The 21,213-nt window shown below is 41.7% G+C and overlaps 1 protein-coding gene across 1 annotated transcript in view; it reads right to left on the bottom strand.

The window, feature by feature from the left end:
- Positions 1-21,213, bottom strand: part of ZFPM1 (zinc finger protein, FOG family member 1) — a 91,828-nt gene that overhangs the window by 11,766 nt on the left and 58,849 nt on the right. Inside the window, exon 6 of the mRNA XM_075282153.1 lies at positions 4,166-4,305. Coding sequence (XP_075138254.1) covers positions 4,166-4,305 — 140 coding nt within the window. The remainder of the gene's footprint in view (positions 1-4,165; positions 4,306-21,213) is intronic.

Consider the following 21,213-nt stretch of genomic DNA (forward strand, 5'->3'; position numbering starts at 1 on the left):
CATTTAGTTCTTAATTGGGACATTGCAAATATTCTGGCACTGGATAGAAATATTCATAGAGTCCCCCTCTGGCATTGAATATGTCCACATGACTCACTTGGGTGAGCGAGACAGAAAACTATACAGGAGACCAATCTTAATGTAACCAAATTCTTCCATTTTGAATTAGAAACTGCAAATAAAGTGCTCATAAGCTGGGCAGCTGCTTAAAATATACAGTAACAGAAGCGCAACGTGAAGCTCATGGGCTCCAGAGCAAAACATGTAACAGGGCCTACCATCTACCTTATGTATTTAGAATCTCTCCAAGACTAAACTTCTACTGTTTCCACCATCTAATAGATCTGTCCCCTGATATATCCATTGCAGTCTCAGGCCTTACTATAACTCCTAGGCAGTATGCCCGCTGCCTTGGGGTAATGTTTGACTCAGACCTTTCCTTCACCCCCCAAAAGGAATCACTCGCATGCTCATGTCACCTCCACCTCAAAAACATCTCCAGAATACGCCCTTTCCTTACCAGAGATACATTAAAGACATTTATTGTATCTCTGATTCATTCTCGCCTTGACTACTGTAACTCCTTACTAATCGGTCTTCCCCTCACTAAACTCTACCCTCTACAATCTATTCTGAATGCAGCGGCCAGGCTCATCTATCAGGCTAGACGCTACAGCCATGCCTCCGGTCTGTGCCAGTCGCTACATTGGCTGCCTATTCATTATAGAATAAAATATAAAGTTATCACCCTCATCCACAAGGCTCTCCATAATGCTGCACCTCCATACATTTCCTCCCTCATCTCTGTCTACCGCCCAACCCGTGCTCTCCGTTCACTCAATGACCTAACACTTACATCCTCTATTATTAGAACCTCCCACGCTCGTATACAAGACTTCTCCCGAGCTGCACCACTTCTCTGGAATGCTCTACGCCGGACAATCAGATTAACTCCCAATTTCTACAGCTTCAAGCGGAAACTAAAGACACATCTTTTCAGACAGGCGTATCACAATTCCTAATGTAAACCCCTTCTGTACAGTAATTAGAATCCCTAATATTTAACCCTCCTCTGTCCCTGCTCCCACACTACCCCACATGATATGATGCCATTTCAGGCTAATTTTATATGCCCAAGCACCATCCACATGTTAAAGGACACGACTGGTGACGGCTCATAAAGTTTTATGTTTGTGTAATGACAGTAATCTCTATTACAGAATTATCTGACCCCCTGTATAAGCAATGCCACCCCTGCTACCTCGTGTCACCCCCTCTACCACATAGATTGTAAGCTTTTGCGAGCAGGGCCCTCAGTCCTGTTGTGTGAAATAACTTTCTTTGTAATGTATCTTTTTGTCTGTATTTGAACCCTACAAATTGTACAGTGCTGCGGAATATGTTGGCGCTATATAAATAAAAATTATTATTATTGTAGTATATTTTATGTGGCAGAAGGACCTCTGGGCAACTGTTTCTGCTATACCAGCTCTGTCCCTGAACAGAGATCTACAGGACAAAAACGGGTTTCAGTTCTTCGGGTCCGATTGGAGACCTGAATAACGGAAACCCAATCTGCTTACTAGAGGTTACCCACGGAAACCCACAGAATCCCATAGACTATAATGGAGTCCACCAGGATTCTATAAAAAAAAATCTGCATTTTTCAAGTGACGTGAGGAACAGAATCCCTGAGCGCAGATGATAACCGAGAGACTTAGACATTGACCAAGCACACAAATTTTAGTAGGGCTAGCCAATCATCTAATGTTTTAAAGGTGTGTCCTGAACCTCCCTTGCTAGTACCTAATGTAGAGAAAGAAGGATCGGACATGTTAGATTTCAATATACCCAATTCTCAATAAGCTGGCACCAGAAGTGTTTATCCAAGTCACATGCCCACCTTAAAGGTAAGAACAACATTAACCTTTTCCAGCCAATACTTCATACGTTGACATCATGAAGGAAGAGATTAATGGCATACATTTATGCCAATGGTGCAGATTCATCAAATGACCCTATGTCATCTGCAGCAGAAGCTAGCTACAATATACAAATGGGCTCTTACTGCAATGGGCAGGATTAGATTTGTTTAACTTCTTAGGGGGCGTTCACACTACCGTCTGTGTCCGACAGGTAGTGTCCGCTACTAGTGTCCGCTCAAAATGTGGCACGAACATTAGGAGCGGACACTAGCTGTATCCACGACACCTGTCATTTATTTAAATGGCGATCGGGTGCGTTCTTTTGCACTCCGTGCCCTTCCTTCCGACATGTAGGGTTTTTCTGTCCGCTTGAGAAGTCAGACATCTTTACATGCGGACAAGGAAGGAAGGGCACGGAGTGCAAAAGAACGCACCCGATGCCCATTTAAATAAATGACAGGTGTCGCGGACATAGCTAGTGTCCGCTCCTAATGTCCGTGCCAGATTTTCAGCGGACACTAGGAGCGGACACTACCTGTCAGACACCGACGGTAGTGTGAACGCTCCCTTAGTGGGCTGTAAACTAAATAATGCAGGAATTGTTTGTTTTGTTTTTTTCTTTTTTTGATCCCTCCCAAATCACAGAATAGAAAGGGTTTAAGAATTGTATATATTTCAAAGTAGGGGGTTTTCTGGAAATTACATAATGATGACCTGTCCCTAGGATATATGTGATAACCAAGGCTGTGGAATCAGAGTCATGGAGTGGGTTGTAAAAATGTTATATCATTTTTAATATATAATAATCAGATGCATAGTTTGTTGCATATTTACTTTTATAGGATTCAATAACTGGCTTTTTAATGAATTAGAGGATTTACTTTAGAAAGCCTAAGTCAGAAAAGGAGTCTGAGTCGGTCTAGGGAAAAATGCAGGTGTTGGAGTCAGTGGTTTAGCCTATCGACTTCACAGCCCTGGTGGTTAGTATTGGTCCAACCAGCCGTTTGAATATGCTATGGCGTTCACGAGTGCTGCAGTATCTTACCTCTGCCGATGAAGTCACGTTCATTGGTCAAATGGTATAGCAGCAGCTAAATCCCATTAAAGTGAACAAGGTTAAGATGCAATAGCAAGCACAGCCCCTACAGTATGTACGGCACTGGACTTGATATTCAGTAAATGCTGCAGCCTCTCTAACCAGCTGATTTTGGTGGGGGACCCAGTCCCAAGAAACTTCAAGTGTAATTATTGTGACACTATATAAATCGTGTATCAATATATTTGTAATGGCCCACAGAATAAAAGGTATCACATTATTTTCAAAAAGGACAAATTGATGAAGAAAGAAAGAAAGAAAGAAAGAAAGAAAGAAAGAAAGAAAGAAAGAAAGAAAGAAAGAAAGAAAGAAAGAAAGAAAGAAAGAAAGAAAGAAAGAAAGAAAGAAAGAAAGAAAGAAAAAAAGAAAAGAAAAGAAAAAAAGGATAAATAATAGATAAATCACTTTTAACAGGTCATTGGTTCTAGCAGTGGCAGCCTGATCCCTCAGTTACCAGTCTATGATTATATCCCATTTGTGTTTATTTCATCATGGCAGCCAATGACTGGTTTCAACAGTGTCTACTGTACAAATAATACATTGCTGGAAGGTAAGGAATGTCCCCTCTGAAAGTACAGGGCTATGGACGAGTGCTGTCAGGGGATGGTATGGGGGATGATGCTAGGCTGTGAGGAATGCCCTCCTGAAAGTGGGGAGATAATGGTGCTAAAACTAAAGGCACCGACTTCTCAAAACCCAGGCACATAACGGGAAAGCAGACAGTTCACTGAATTCATATAAAACTGCATATGCATGAGGACATGAAAAGCTCTGTAATGCCAGAAGGGTAGTGTCAGGTGTGGTGTCAGGGGATTCAGATCTCCAATCAGAGGCAGCCAGTGTCAGAGCTCAGAATCACACCCCTTTTCTGCCCCTGCCTCATCTGGCCTTTTGACAATACAGACTCTATATATAGCATTTCCGGCACCAAAACGAACAACAACTACGCCAGAATCAGTGGAGTAGCACCTATTAATTGATGTAAAGAGCTGAAAGTGTTGGAGGTGGAGTGATTCATTTATAGAGGGCCTATGTCACAGAATTTGTGCTTGGACACATGAACCAGGTGGCGAACGGCAATGCTCACTCCCATGCTCAATCCTGTCTACAGTATCAACAATTGTATAATTAATGCATGTCTTACCATATCTGTTCGGTCTGGAGAAGACGAGGCACCACTGAAGCTTCCTCTGTATGGCCCCCAAGTGAAGCCCTTGAGGATGTTGTTCTCTGCTCGAACCAGACTTACTCCATCGGGTGATGGAATCTCCAAAACCAGCTCCTCTGTGGAGACAAAAGAGACAGGTTGACTAGGCTGGTACAAGTATGTTGTAGTCCTTTGCTATATTCACATATACATTCTACATATAACGTCTAAATACCCATAATAAACTAAAACCTCCAAATATGGGGAAATAATTTCATGGGCCTCAGCTGTCGCAGATGTCTGTATGCTACTAAAAGTGACTGGTGCTGAAGGTAGTAACAAGGGTAGTAACGGCTTTAAATTAATATTAGACTAATATAATACTAATCAGTTATCATACAGAGAAACGCATGCACAGCAATGACAAATATTCCCATATTCCCTTGTGCGGGTATCTGCAGTGTCTGCCATTTTAGTTGTTATATGCTTAGTGGTATTTTTGAGTTTGCAATAATAACAACGTGAATCCTTTGTTAACATAAGGTTAACATAAGAGCAGCGAGGTCGGGGCGCTCATGTCCAACTGATAAGGTTCCAGGCCTGACACTTTCCATGTCAAAACATCCATCTATCTTCTCTATATCAAACCCCACCAAGGAAAATACACAGAGCCACTGATAAGGCTGCCTGAATGAGCTGGAGGACATACTAACAAACAGGGCCACGGCACAGTAGCAACTGCAGCAGTTACATTCCCAGGCACAAGCATCCCAGGTGCAGAGACCTCAGACTAGAGTGTCAGCTCTTGGACGTTTCACTGTAGAAAACTGCAGTTGTATAGAGGAAAAAAAGGAGAGATAGCTGTAGTCGCCAGTGCGGAGCAGAATTATACAGGCAGTTATGTAAAGAAAACTGCAGTTTTATATATTATTGTAGCAGAAGATTCACAAACCATATCAAATAGATTTCTCCCTAAACAGAAAATCTCAAAGGGGAAGCTGGATAACAAGCGGCACAGCACCCAGTTATCACAGACATTGCAGAGACTGTGGAAAATTGTGGGAGCGGTTCTTGTAGCCATACTGGTTATGACATAGCTTTCCCAGGAACAAATACATTTATGTAAAATTCTTAATTTCTTAACTTAATGCACTTTCACACATACCAGTGATTTCACACATGTAACTAGTATTGTGTAAGAGCTGACACAATGGACATCACCGGTTAGCAGTGTGTCCGCCAGGCTGCGTTCAGTCACAATGTAAAACATACAACACCCACTGTGTTTGTAACAGAGACTTCTACAGCAATATTAGAGCTGGCCTAATAACCGGAGACTCCGTGTTACTTCAAGCAGACGCAGGCGACCCCCAGACCTTTATACTCTAAACCTCCTGATGGCGGTTTTTCCTGAGCTGGTGAAAATAAAAGCTGATCTGGCAGTTATTAATATTAAGAGCACTCAGTAAACTAGTAGTTAAAAATAATCTTTTTTCCCCCGATTATCACAGGAGGCAAAGTCCACTCTGAATCCTATCTCTGTATCAATAGTGTTGGTTCTCGGTGACTCCGAACCACAACAAATACAGGCCCCCGTAATCTAATCTCCCATCGCAGGCGAGCATCTGATTGGCCAGCGCCAGCCAGCTGGTCTGCGTATTATCAGACTATTCCATATCGCTGGAATCATTAAGTAAATGTTGCAGGTAACTGGGGCTGTTTGTTACTGATAAGTCACTGTGAAATGAAATAATAGGAGAGTCACACTATTAGCGGGTTTCCTGGGAGAGGCGGAAGGTCACTGGAAGACTTTATATAATGCTGACACTGCTTAGTGCTGGAGAATGGAGACTACAAGCAGCACTGACTGATCAGAAGGACACTGAGGTGCAATGGTCGTGTCTTGGTCTAATAAGTCAATGGATTTAACTTCTAAGACATGGATGCCAATATCGACAAGGAAAACAAGTGTAGGCAGTGTAGTATTCACTCTTGCCACTAGGGGTAGTAGAGAAATATAGGTTTCCCTCGTCAGCAAGGAAATTGTCGTGTATATTAAAGATGCATTAAGCTTGATGCATTTATACAGTGACTCAACTACTATATACAAGAAAGTGGGATTCACGTGTAGCAGAAGAAACCTGTAACACATTTTAGTGAAATAGATTTTCAGATCTGGGCATGTCCGACCTGTGGCAAATATCTGACTTTGCCAATTTTGTTGCATATTTTCAGTCTAGACTTCTAGCAGATCCTTCTACTGACACTTTAGACCGCGGCCACAGCATTCCTAAATGCCCTATGTTTGTTAACATTTTTTGCAAAATAACATGAAACCGGCAAGTCTTTGAAGGCAACCTAAGGATATACAGATTTAGGAATCTCTTTCATTGGATCCGTAGCTGAAGGCTTAATTTCGAAGAGGTAATAGCGCAGGAAATTCCCAGGAGGGTTGTATTCAGCAGCGTTTGCTCTGGGACGGTTATGGGTTATATAAAAAGAACCAGTCTGGTGTTCCCTATCAGGTAATTAACTGCCCAGGTAGAGGGAAACAATGGAGACGGGCAGAGGACTAACTGTCCAATTACACTTCCCAAGTGACAGATGGAGCATGAAGGAAGAAGGGATTGTCGTGCTGGGGAAGTGCCAGGAACAGCCAAGTTAAAGGGACAGCATCACTTGATGCCCAAGAACATTGACTTTTCTATAGAGACCTGAGTCCTTAGCATTTATCATTCATTTGGATCACCACAATTCCTGCAAGGCCCTGAACTATCTAAGGAGAGGGCCATGGACTGAGTGGCGGGAGGGGTTGTATTGGTTTGAATATTCAGTGATGTAATATAAACAGAGAAGTTGGGAGGGGGAGAAAGGATGAGGAGGGGCCTTAGGCGGTGCCTTACCTTCTGCTTGCCAAAGCGTGAGGAACACCCACCAACCCTGCCCCTTTATTCCAGTTTCTTTTTAGTGGCTATATAATGGTTGTGCTCTCCTGTGGTTTTCTCTTTTGTCTTTACAGATGTTACAGCTTGGGGGAGACCATGCCCAAAATAGGGAGGAGAACTAGATCCTTCATGCCCGCTGCATCACAGTGGGGCATTCTGGGTGGAGAACCGCTGTTCATATGAAGAGGATCAGGGGGAATGGTTGTTGGTGTTTTTGTTGATACACTTGTTTACAAAAATTGTTAATAGATATGGTCAATAAAGCTGTGGCCAACCCCACGTTTACCATACTTTGGTCTAATGAGTTTTGCTTTATCAGATTAATAAAGGGCAGTGCAATTTTCGTCACACGTTTAATAGATTTAGTTTGTGGAAGTCCACTCAGTCCAGTGTTCTCTGTGAGCAGGAGTTGTACAACTTCATGACAACTCCCATACAGTTACACATGCTTGCCTGCAGCTCTGTCCATCTTTTTTTTTTTTTTTTTTTGGTAGAGTTGGAAGGGACCTCAAGGGCCATCGGGTCCAACTCCCTGCGAGTGCAGGTTTTCCTAAATCATCCCAGCTATATGTTTATCCAGATTCCGCTTGAAGATTTCCATTGATGGAGCGCCCACCACCTCCCGTGGCAGCCTATTCCACTCTCTCACTACCCTCACTGTCAGAAAGTTTTTCCTAATGTCTAATCTGTATCTCTTTCCCTTTAGTTTCATCCCATTGCTTCTTGTACTTCCTTGTGCTAATGAGAATAGGGTAGATCCCTCTGCACTGTGACTACCTTTCAGATATTTGTAGACTGCTATTAAATCTCCCCTCAGCCTTCTCTTCTGCAAACTAAACAGTCCCAGTTCTTTTAGCCGCTCCTCATAGGACATGGTTTGCAGACCTTCCACCATTTTGGTTGCTCTTCTCTGGACTTGCTCCAATATATCGATGTCTTTCTTGAATTGAGGCGCCCAGAACTGTACACAGTATTCCAGGTGTGGGCTGACCAGGGAAGAGTACAGCGGAATAATGACCTCTCTTGATCTAGATTCAATGCTTGTCTTAATACATCCCAGAATTTTATTAGCCTTTTTTGCAGCAGCACCGCACTGTTGGCTCATGTTGAATTTGTGATCTACTATTATGCCCAAGTCCTTTTCCCCTACTCCTACTCATCATTGGTGTTCTAGGGTCAGAAACAGGATACAGGGGTCTTAGTGGTGGGCTCACCAATGGATTCAAAATAAAATAAGAAGAATAGTGTTTTGTGTCACAGCAGATCATTCGACCCACAAGCACCTTTATGTGGTGCTATTGGCATATTACACTTGGCATCAGTTTTACAGTCTCTAAGGTTACTTGCTCAGATAAATGTGTTTGCTGCAGATTTTTCACACCAAAATTCACTACAAATCCATTTACATACCGGATTGGTTGCGGATTTTGTGGCAGATTTATTATGCCTAGTATGTCAGTTTTCTATGCCAGTTGTCTTTTAAAAAGTTGTACATTTTTATGCAAAACAATTGAGACTCTTTTTGCACCAGTGCCACTTAAAACAGGAGTGTGGCAAGTGGTAAGATGTAGATTTAACATTTATGCTAGTGTACTATCATAAAAGATGTCTGAATGCTACACAATCTATGAGGTGGTGAAGATTTCAGACTGGACATATAGCACTGCTGGAGAATGCGTGTGACACCACATATGTAGACTGGGGTCCACTACATCGGTCTTCATATATCAACCTTTTTGTTCTTATTTTCACCCATTGTTTTGAAAAAATCTGCAGTGAAAATCTGAAGAAAGTATTAACATCAGCACCGCATCTCATCTTCGATTTGGAAAAAAACAGCAATGTGCATGAAATTAAGAAAATCTTCTGTTAAGCACTACTGTATAACACTGCAGATATTTCATATGAAAATCTGAGCATAATCCACGTGTGTAAGTAGCCTAAGGCTGGTCTTACACGACCGTAGTCTAAGTCCGCAAATGGTCTGCAATTGAGGGTTTTCAATTGCGGACGATTTGCGGATACATTATACTCAATGTGGCCTCTTACACCACCGGATATTTTATCCATGGTGTGCCGGGCCGCAACTGAGGTCCGCACTTTTTAGAACATATCCGTAATGGCCGCAATTCACGGCACTGCACGGACTCGCCCATAGAACTCTATGGGCGAGTGCAGCAGGTCACAGACATCTGCGGAGTGTAAGTTGAAGATCAGCAACTAGTGTTGCTGATCAGCAACTTGCGGACCGTAAAAGCATTATGGTCGGTCGTGTAAGACCAGCCTAAAACAGACTATTCTGAAGTCATTTCTGAGAGTGTGGGAGTTACTCTCCCTTACAGACTGGACAGCATGACACTAAACATCCAAAAGATTTATTTATTTTTAACTTTTTGTATTTCCCTATGGATTTACCACTTACTTATGCCATGGTTTGATGTAAATGTTATTTTATGCTGAATTGTGTGAGATCTCGATGAATGTAGGGATACTTGCTTAGACAGTATAGGCAGAGTACATGAGAGTACCTAGTTTTTGTCAATCTGGCATGTAATAATTTCATTGTATTTAGAAGCTCTAGAACATGATGTTGTGTTAGTGCTGAGACACTAAGAAGATTCCCCATGTCAGGATGTAGGGGAGGTATGTTGGAGAAGTCAATGAGAGATCCATAATTTAGGCCTCAGAGTTTGCAGGCATAACAATAAGCCCCCTTCAGGGTCTTATGTTTGCAGTCATCCCTCTCACCTCAGTTGAGATCACAAAGCATGGAAATCACAATTCACAAGTATTGATTTTTTTGACACAGCACAAACTGAAATGTTTATCAGCGCTGAACTGTGACCTCCACTAATAGCTCTGAGATCTCAGCACCACAAGAAACGCGTCACACAGAGTACAACTGGATTATGGAGAATTGTTCTGCGTGGTGACAGGGACAAAGAACAAAGTGAGACCAGCCGAGAAGTAATGCTGATAATAATTCATTTTTATTATGATATTAAGAGAACTAGAATAGTCCCCTTCTATAAAGGACAACACAAACAACATGGCTTATGTATAGTATATAACAACCACACAAAAGCTGACTGACTGCAAGAAGTGATTTTACTTCACTTAATTACTTTCCTCTTAGCCTATATTCACAGGACTGGGATGCAAAACCATTCATTTCTCGTGGACTTTTTGCATCCAAGTAGTGGTCATTTTAGGGCTTTTTTTTCTGCTAGCAGAGAAAAAGAAGTGACATGACCTTTCTTCAGGCGTTTTCCACCTCAAGAAAGCAATAGAAGTGAATGGGAAGCGCAAACCGCGCGTTTTAAAAATGCGTAGTAAAAACGCAACGTGTTTTTTGCGGCTCGTTGTCTTTAAGGATGGGAAAACCGCCTGGAACCTTTTGGAAGCGATCTAAAAAAAAAAAACGCTCCACAAAAAGCAGTGCCAAAATAAGTCACACGTAATTTACATGTGAACTAAGCCTTATGGATCCCTCATACATTGCAGTGTATGAAGGGATCCGTGAAAATAGACAAAATGATTGACTTATATTCTGATGGGCCGCGACAATAAACCATCAAATATCGGTCATGTGAATAGCCCCCATTCAGTGACATTGAAAGTAATGAATCCATGTAAATCCAGTTTTTTTTAACCAATAGCAGCATGCTCCCTAACTGCAGTAATGCGTTGCATATTTTACTTGTTTTGTGTTGTTGTGATGGTCTTTAGCATATAGGTGAGATGTATAGTAACATGTACTACTCATTACAGTAAAAAAAAAGCCTTGTAAATCCAGCTTCAGGTAAAAATATATATATTTTGGTGCTGACCAATGACATAATGAGCCAAGCTGACCTATTACACAGTATAACATGTACCGTACTTTCAAATCTTGCCATCAGCATGGCCCATATTGCACAGGATGAACTACAGCCAGTGAACATCGTACATCGAGTGACCTTAAGCAGGAAAAAAAATAATCAAACACTCATTTATCAGGTGATCGGCGGCACATTAGACAGACTGACTCTTGAGGACGTGCATTCATAGGATTGAAAGATTTTCCTACTGGTCAGCAAGAACAAACAGACTAATAGGGCCTTAGGCGATCCCACTCCTGACTCACTCATACCAATGTACACTTGACTCAGCTAAGTGTGCATGCATTTCTGAATGAGGAGATTGAAGCAAGCAAGTACCACACTCCTTAAAGGGGCTCTATCACTAGGAAAAGTCATTTTAACTAATCACACCTTTGCATAGCCCTTAGAAAGTCTATTCCACACCTACCTATAGTATGTAGATTGCCTCAGTGGTTTCTGAATAAGTCCGTTTTTATTCATATGCTAATTAGGCTGGTGCACGATACATCATGCACTCCTCTCCCTGTTGTTTTCTATGGGAGGCTGCTGCTGCTGATGATGACTCAGCTTCCTGTTTGCTTCACACACATAGGAGATAATAGGAGAGAGGAGGCTGCTGGGAACTTCCTGTGCTGGCTGGAAGCTCATTAGCATGTGAATAAAAACGGACTTATTCAGACACCACTGAGGCAATCTACATACTAAAGGTAGGTGTGAAGTATCATTTCTAAAGGCTATGCAAGCATGTGATTAGTTAAAAATGACTTTTCCCAGTGATCGAGCCCCTTTAAAGGGGTTGGCCACTTTCAGACCAATATTGAGAGACAAATGTTTTTTGTTTGTATAATGAAAAGTTGCACAATTTTCCAATATACTTTCTGTATCAGTTCCTGACTGGTGTAGATTTCCATTCTAGCATACAGACATGCGCATGATTTATTAAGAGGCAGGAACATCTTGAGAATTCAGGGCCTTTATTAAATATGGCGAAGGAAATTCCAACCTTGATAAATTTTCTCCCATAAATATTCCTAGTTATAGAGTCCCAACACTATTATCCCTAAATAACTAAGCCGCAAGAGCTGCTCACAGAGGACTAGTGCGGAATGAAGTGATGTACGGACCATCCTAGCATGTGACGTTTGTGTGGCTGTCAGTTGTCAAGCCACTCCACCTCGTTAAATCTTGCACTCACCCTTCACTCAGACTGCAAATTGAGCATAAATCGCCCCCAACACTGTCCACATACCCCAAATACACGTCACCACCACTACTGACTTCAGGATCAGCAGAAGCATGTCGCATATACATGGCTCTTTCCATTAGTCAAACACACTCACTTTAAAAAGTTAATGGGATCATAGCGCAAACACAAATTCCTATTAAATGTAATAACAAAATACCCAAAGGGTCTCACGCTATATACAGATTTTATTATAGATATATAGAAAGGGCACATCCAGCTTCCTTTCTGGCTCCCAGGTTTGACACCAGCTTCAAGGTATCCAGTCTTTTGTAAGGTGAAGATCCTGGCTTGCGCTTAGGTACGTCTCCTGCAAGAGTGTCCGCCTCCTCCCACATCTTGACCAACCTGGGAAATGGCTGGTTTCATCTGTGTCTTGGAAAGCAGAATATTCCACAGATGGCAGAGCTCGCTGTCTAGGTCACACTCTCTTATGCCTGACTGCCCAAGTTTTAAAGCAAAACTTGCCTTGGCAGTATGCCAGGTTTTGATGACAGGAAGGAACATTTTCACCACTGACCCTCCCGTGACATTACTCGCATACACACATACCGATGTAATAGACTGATGACATATACATAAACAATACAGCCACTAAGGATATATGTCAACAATATAATTCATTAATTATACATACACAAATGGGGCTTCATTCATGACATGGGATCTACAGATTACCTTTATAATTTGACAACGATGGAGAAAGTTCTAAAAAAATAAATATATATATATATATATATATATATATATATATATATATATTTTTTTTTAACTTCTTTCAAAGGGCTCTCCGTGAAGACCTCCATTTTTATAGCAGAATATCTCTTGAAACTCCTCGCTAGTGGAGAACGCAGAATACACTGCTGGGGGGGGGCTGGCCTTCCAAGGATAGCAAAGACTCTATTCCCAGGAAACCGTGGCGGGAGAAGGAAGCAAGTGCAGAGCGATTAGCTGTGTGCCAGATATGATGAGCAGTCCTGATATCCTGTGCCGGAAAGGGGGAACCACATCTCTGATGTCACCCCAGCTGCTGATAGCCAGAGGATGACTGTGAAAAATGGGACTTCAGATTGTCAGAGCCAGCTGTCAGCAAAGCTTGGGACACTCAAAGGGGTCTGGGCCTATTGACCTTGGTCAAGTGCCTGCATGAGTGATATTGGCTACTAACAGGGGTCTTGGTCATATTCAGAAATATACAAGTATGCACATAGGATACAATGTTATTAGATAACAGTAAAGATTTTTACGCTAGGTGCCAACCTGTGATAGAAGTGATCAAAGTCCATGGGGGTACCACATACTGTAAATGCCAGACAAATCTATAAAAGTGTTATATACGGCTTTCACAAAGTAAGAGGAATTAGCACTAATAAAAGTGCCAGTCTTCACTGATGTACTTGCATTATATTCAAGAACAAGGAATATAGAATGTGCAATTGGCCGGACAGTGGAAATGAGTGTATGTCTACCCATGACATGCTGGCTGGTGTCTTTCTGATAAGGATGCTGTCTGTTTCTCAGGATCAGTGAAGATCCCTGCAGCTCTACTCATACCAGTCATTTTTTTACTATGTTACCTATAGACATGGCATATAAGATTTTGGTGAGAAAACCCATGTAAACTGCTCAGGCACATAAGATACACGTCGGTCACAATGCTATTGGCAACAAAGGATAGTTTTTCTTTTAGACAGTTTGGATGTATCTGCCCCAGAGTGTTAATCTAAAACAAATATTTCTATCTGCCGTCAAAGCAAGCCGAGTCTGATAAAGAGCAAAATAACTTAAATTATTCTCCCCACCCACACATACCAAAAAAGTGACTTTATCAGCTGCATCTCTTCCCTCCCATGTCCATCAGAACATGCTGTGCCTCCGTGGTGTGGAGTTCTGGTCCCACAGATAGCAAGACCTTGAGGTTTTTACCCAAACTCCAGGCATTTGGAGATTAGGGAGGCAGGAGAACTGGGGGGAGATAAAATTAACTGAAACCGGTTTTCATCACATTTTAATGAAAAGGCTTTGAAAATAAAGTTAAACACGAAGGACTTTTTCACACACCAGGGAAGGAAATGGTACATTCTTAGGAGAAAGGAAAGGATTCCTCAGACGTCCGTGATGTAAATAAAGCCAAAGAAAACAGAATAGATAACTGGGAGCATAAGAATATTTAATCTGGACAGGTTTGGGGGGGCAAGATGACCTAGTTCAAGTCCTCAGACAAAACAGAGAAAGTGGAACCAAATCTGTGTAGGTTAAAACATCTTTTCCCTCTAGGGCTAAGTTGCTATAAACAGTATAACTATTATCATTGGAACTGAAACCCTTATAAGGAGGCATAGAAAACAGGCCTCACAGGAGGTCTCAACAGGAGCAACATGGCCGCTACCTATAAACCACAAAGTTAATAACAAGACAAAAGAGGTAGCTTCAAAGTAAAAGTGTATCTGCATTATTCCACTAGGACACAGCTACAGGGTATGTCAAAATAGTTTAAGATCTATCTCAACAGAGAATCAGACTACTGTAATAAAAATACACTTGCTAAGCACTGTCAAGCAAGTATAAGAGCTGCAGTATAAAGCATAGTGGCAGGAAACAGCAAAGTGAGGCCTGGTTCACATCTACGTTTGGTATTCCGTTCGGGGAGTCCGCATGGGGAATGGAATACTGAACGCATTGACAAGCGGTGAGGAATGAAAGCACACAGACCCCATAGTCTATAATGGGGTCCATATGTTTTCTGTGTGCTATCTGCATAAGTCCTGCAGAGAGGAAAATAGTTCATGAAGTACTTTTGCCTCCGCATGACTCGTGTGGACACCGCACAGAAAACACATGGACCCCATTATAGTGTAAGGGTCCGTGTGCTTTTATAAGCTCACCGGTTGTCAGTGCGTTCGGTATTCCGTTCAGGGGGGTCCCGATGCGGACTCCCCAAACAGAATACCGAATGCAGATATGATCAGGTAACTACTCTACAGGGTCCTACCCAAACTCAGCAATCTAAGACAATGTAGTGCACCTTTCTGTTCAAGATGTAGGCAAGGACCTCCACTAGTCAGAGACACGTCCTGAAAGATATCAATAGCTTTGACATAAAAAAAAAAAAAAAAAAAAAAAAAAAACACAACACAACCACCATTGTATTATGACCACATTATTCTCAGGAAGGTAAATTCTACAGGATGACAACCAACAGTAAATAACTTCCCCTAAATTATATAAAAAGAATAAGAAAAGACACGAACACAAAGTAAAAAGAATACAACACCCACATTCATATAAAGTGCATGATCCAACTTGCAGTAGACTTTGTGTCTTGTAAACCGCTAATATCTTGCTGCAGGAAATGGTTAACACCCCCAAGTCATCACGAAATTCGGAAAGCTCAAGGATAAAAGTTTATGAATTACGATCCAATAAATGTAATGGTAGCCTAAGAGGTAAAGCGCTAATCCTGGCGCTCTGGCATCACATACTGAGAGTAAAAACATGGCTGAGTAATCTGCTGCAATTTGTCCTTCCTTGCCAGTGGAGATACATCCCGATAACATCTCTGTCCCGTGCGCAGTAATGAACTTTTAATTTTTATGCTTCCAGGCAAAATAACATAAAGCCCATAAAAAGGGACACGATGCAGTAAAATGGATTTCATTAACGCAACACAGAAAAAAAAAAAGCGGAAAACAGATCATCAAGTGTAGAGAAAGAGAAAATGTAACCAAAGCAGAGGAATCATCCAATATATGATATATAGGGAAAGAAAATCCATATGGAATACATGGGATCAACTTTCACCTTTACATAATTAAGGGTTAAAGAGCTATTCCCCAAAGTATTAGAGAATTACATTCCACTCCAATATGGCTGCATATGTTAGCCAGCTTTGTAAGGCTCTCCGTTCAGAACTCGCTGTAGTTATGCAGCTTACCCTTTTCTGTACTGATGCATGACTGAGCAAATTTACCCTTCCGGGCTCTAGAAAAGTTGGGCAAAAAAAAAAACCTATGTAATGGTGAAGCTGTGTTCATGTTACTTGTTACCCAGCCTTCAGTGAAAGAGATAAAAGCGAATAAACTTAAACAGACAAGGATGAGTCAAGGATTTAGGTGGCAAATGGTGAATTACAGGGCATCATGTGTGTAGTCTGCCCTGTAAATTCCCATAAGTGCGTGTGTGTCTGCGGCTCCGGGGTTAAGGGTTGGCGTTTTCAGGGAACCGTTTGCTCATCAATTTGTAAAAGCAAATTAACCAGTCCTCCATCTGTAAATGCGACCAAGTTGAGGATTATAGATTATAGTTATCAGTTATTTGCATATCAGAATTTTAAGCAGTCAAACCCTCCAGCAAACAAGGTCATTCCAAAGATAAAAATTCAGTTATATTTTTCTCTTCTTTAATTCCCAGCCTCAACTTGTCTTGCTGAAAGTGACATTATAAAATTAACCCCGGAGGTGCTGGAAGATCAAGGACTTCAACCAGAACAGTGAACACCTTCACAGCCAGCGCAGACAATGTGGGGAGGAACACATCACAGAGGGGATCTCGGGGTCCCCTGCACCTTACAATACATCTTTTTTATGCTTTTTATTCAATGTAAAAAAGATCTCCAGTAAACTTTTGAAGTTGAAGTTAAAATCTACATTTATTATTATTTTTTTAAAACTGGGTTACTCCAGCGGGTAACAGTCGGTTTTCACTTACCCGTCTCTGTTCCTGTCCATAGCTTACTTAGGCCTCCATGGGATGCTTCACATTATGTCCTGGAGGTCTTGTCCTGACTCCTGGAGGGAGGTTAGCCGTGGACAAGTGTGAGGATAAGTGAAAATCAGCAATTGCCTGCTAGAGTAATCCAGTAGGTAGCAGCATAAATTCCCCCTGTGAGGTCCTATAACGTTGGGCTCTTACTATGGTGGTTCTTACTGTATGGGAGCCTGTATACTGTGTGAATGTATTAGTAAAGGATGAATTATACTGTGTGGGGCCAATAAAAGTAGCTTTATACCAAATGGAGCTCCAGTCAAAAGCTTGCTATGGGGCCCAATCTTTCCTAGTCCCTATGTCCCTCTTTTCAATTTTATTTCAACTCACCAAATGAGAAGTTAAAATCTCCAGAAAGAATTACAGTAAAGACACACGCTACAGTGCTAGCCCACTGGTGTTTTCGCCAATAATGTGAAACATTTACTGCTTTTGACTTGTTACCAGTAGCACAATAACCCCCCAAATCGGTAAGTTACAGGCAGTAACCAATGGGATTTAAAAAACAAAAAACAACCAAAAACACTAAACTTTTACTTTAATGGTCATTCCCAATAATCTGATTTTACAGATTCAATTTTTAGATGCATAAAAATGCACCCTTTGGGCATATACAATACCAGATATTACTTTAGACTAAAGTACAAAGTTTGATATTTTCCATCAAATCGTATATATCAGTGAACCATTATCAAAGTATTGAAGAAATGAGAGGGATACTCATGAATGGTGAATGAAAAGAAGAAACTTGGAAAATGGGCTGAGTACCTAGACCGAGAATGAACATATAGACCAACACAAAAGTGTCACAGACAACACTGATAACATCCAGACAAAACAGAGAGAGGGCAGAAAACAGGGGATGGGTTGGGGGGAGGAGGGAGATAAGGACTTCCTATGTGGCATCTCTACTAGGATGTCAATTATCGGGTGGGCATGATCATGTACAACCATCCAGGTAGGATTATCCATGGAGATAAGATTGCTCCAAATTTGTTCTGGGACAATGCTCATCACCAAACCATTGATCCACAAATCACTGTGGTTTACTTTTAACCAATAGATGCCATATTTTAAGCACAAACCAGTCAAAAATAATAAAGAAAGAGCATTGAGCAGAAGGGAGAATTGGCATCTGTTTCAGTCAACAGCAAAAAAACCAAAGCAAAATCTCCAACAACAAAAAAAGCTGCTTTTCCGCAACGTGGGGCCTCTGCCTAAATGAGCAAAAGATCATGCAACAAATGAACAAACATTCATTTGTTAGGCGATTGCATATGTGTTGTTGTTTTTTTTTTTTTTCAATGTAGATTGTGAACCCCATATAGGGATCACAATGTACTTTTTTTTTTCCTATTAGTACGACTTTGTTGAATGGGAAGAAATCAATGCAAACACGGAGAGAACATACAAACTCCTTGCAGATGTTGTTCCTGGCGGGATTTGAACCCAAGACTCCAGCACTGCAAGGCTGCAGTGCTAACCACTGAGCCACCGTGTTGCCCCTAATCTGTGTTTTAACATGAAAAATCCTAGATTGTCAGCATGGATAGAACCAATGCATACGGTAAGAGAATGAACAATGAACAATATGATAATCCACAAGCAGTAATGTCTATTTCCAAGAGTGGTCAAGAACTGGAAACATTGAACATCAATGTAGAGCAGGGTGATGGCTATGCGAGAGGTCTAGACGTAGGTCTGAAGGGGTACTGTGTCTCAATGGGGACACAGGATGTTTTAGACCATACATAACCTGCTAAGAAATCTGGGTAAGGTGTATGCAAACAAAACCTCATTGCATGTGTTTAATTGCAGTAATAAGTAACACGTTAGTATACATCTCACCTGTATGCTAAAGCTTATTAAACCAGAGATTTTCAGTTTAATGACTATAAGCAAACAGGCGATCTGCATAGTAACGTGCAAATTACTGCAAATATAAAAACGTGCAATTCAACATATGCCTTATGAACCCAAACTTATACTTAGGGCAATTATTGGGAACACCTCATCCTTGGAATGCTCGTTCCTGATAACGTCTTATGAGGTCTTATTCACACTGTCCAATGTCTTGCATCAAAACCAGGGACAGGGACAAAAAATGTCGTGTGAATAAAGCCTAGGGCTGGGTTCACCTGGCAAACACTCACTGGTCAGCGGATTGCATCTTTTATATAGTATGATATGGTACTGCCACATGGTTGTTCTGAATGTAATTCTGGGGCCACCAATGCATTTACTTATAAGTAAATGAAACCCAATTAAAGAGGACCTTTCATCAAATTGGGCACAGGCAGTTCATATACTGCTGGAAAGCTGACAGTGCACTGAATTCAGCGCACTGTTGGCTTTCCCGATCTGTGCCCGGTGTAAAGCGCTATCGGTCCTGGTACCTCTTCTATGGTCAGAAGGGCGTTTCTTACAGTTAGCCAGGGACGCCCTTCTGCCCAGCAGTGCCTATCGTGCTGTACTGTGTGAGCAGGGCGGAACTCCCCCCTCCCTCTCCTGATAATACTCGTCTATGGACAAGCACTGTGAGCAGAGGGAGGGGACGTTCCTCCCCGCTCACAGTGTACAGCACGATAGGTGTTGCTGGGCAGAAGGGCGTCCCTAGCAAACTGTCAGAAACGCCCTTGTGACTGTAAAGCGCTACGGTACCGGGACCGATAGCGCTTTACCCGGGGCACAGATCAGGAAAGCCGATAGTGCGCTGAATTCAGCGCACTGTCAGCTTTCCAGCAGTATATAGAACTGCCTGTGCCCAATCTGATGAAAGGTCCTCTTTAAATCTGAGGCCACAGATTATGGGAAAGCTGCTCTTTTTGTTGTATATTTTGCTGCAGTTTTTTGAGCCAAAGCCAAAGTGGATTTAACAGAAGGGAAAAGTCTAAGCACTTCCTCTATATTTCCTATTCAGAAACAGCCTGCTTTACTGTAGTGTGTGGACTCTAATTAAATAATTATTGTATTTGGCACAAATTTCTCCATAATTTTGGCACATTTTCACTTGCAAATCTGCCCCATGATTCTAATCCAGGCTACACCTTGGTGTCTGTGCCCCAGTCACACATGTCAGGTACTGTGAGCAGCTCTTGTATCCATCAAGCATTAACATAAGTGCCTCAGAGCGGTTTTTGGAATGGTCGCTGGTATCAAATGCCTCCCTCTCCACAAATGTTACCCAAGTAGACGTCGCGTGAGCTCCCGGTCATGTTTTACAAGCTGTGCAATGCAAACAGCAGGGATCCCATGGCTGCTCCAGAGATGGAGAATACTATGGGACTGTGATAGCAATCTGAGCCTAAATTATTCACCAGAGCCTCAATGTGAGGCAGAAACGCCGGGCGGGCGGACAAAGGAGGGGGCAGACTGCTAAGAGAACGGCAGAGGGGTTTCTGTAAACTAATCCACACTGGCTGATGTGCATGGCCTATAGTGTCTGGGGAAGAGGGTGCTGGCAAAGTGACTATAGCAGAGGCAGAAAAAATATTTTAAGTCATGGGATACAAGAGTATCCCATGTCTCCAAAGGAGAATGAAAATTGCATCATGTAAATGAGAAAAAATAATACTTACTAAAGAACTGGGAAGGGACAGAGCAGTAGCCGGAGCATCTGATGAAATAGAATTGCGAATTTCAAGATGTCGGTGATAATTTCGGATCCTAGCTGTGTACTAATGGAGTAGTTCTGCAGTGTAAAGTTATGGCTACACAGCAACACAATTAAAAATCACACGAATGCCGCACACAATGTGATATGCATACGATTAAAGTAATTAAAAACAAAACAAGCAAAGAATGTAATTAACTATTTACACCTACACAAATACACATGAATATGTGTATTAAAAAAAAATAGATAGTATACAAAATTTCAAAGGTTATAAAGTAATTGCACGTGACATTTGATGCGATGCTGTATGTGACATGAACATTTGCAAATACTGAAGAAGGCCGGATTGTCACATCGCAGTAGCACCACATCTTGTGTGTGTGTGTGGGAGGTTCCCCCATAACAATAAAAGGTTGCCATGTAGCCCTGGACTAAAGCATTGTGAATGAAGAAAATCATCTTTACTAGGTCTCAGATGATCTCAAGACTAATGATCCATAGAGCCACTGCGTTCATGAATATATGTTAATATTGTATTGGCAACATTAGCATAGAGTCTATGAACCGGAAATACTATACTGTATATGGCTATGCTATAAAGCTGTACCTTTACT

This window comes from Leptodactylus fuscus, chromosome 7, assembly GCF_031893055.1.
Source record: "Leptodactylus fuscus isolate aLepFus1 chromosome 7, aLepFus1.hap2, whole genome shotgun sequence".
Taxonomy (NCBI): domain Eukaryota; kingdom Metazoa; phylum Chordata; class Amphibia; order Anura; family Leptodactylidae; genus Leptodactylus; species Leptodactylus fuscus.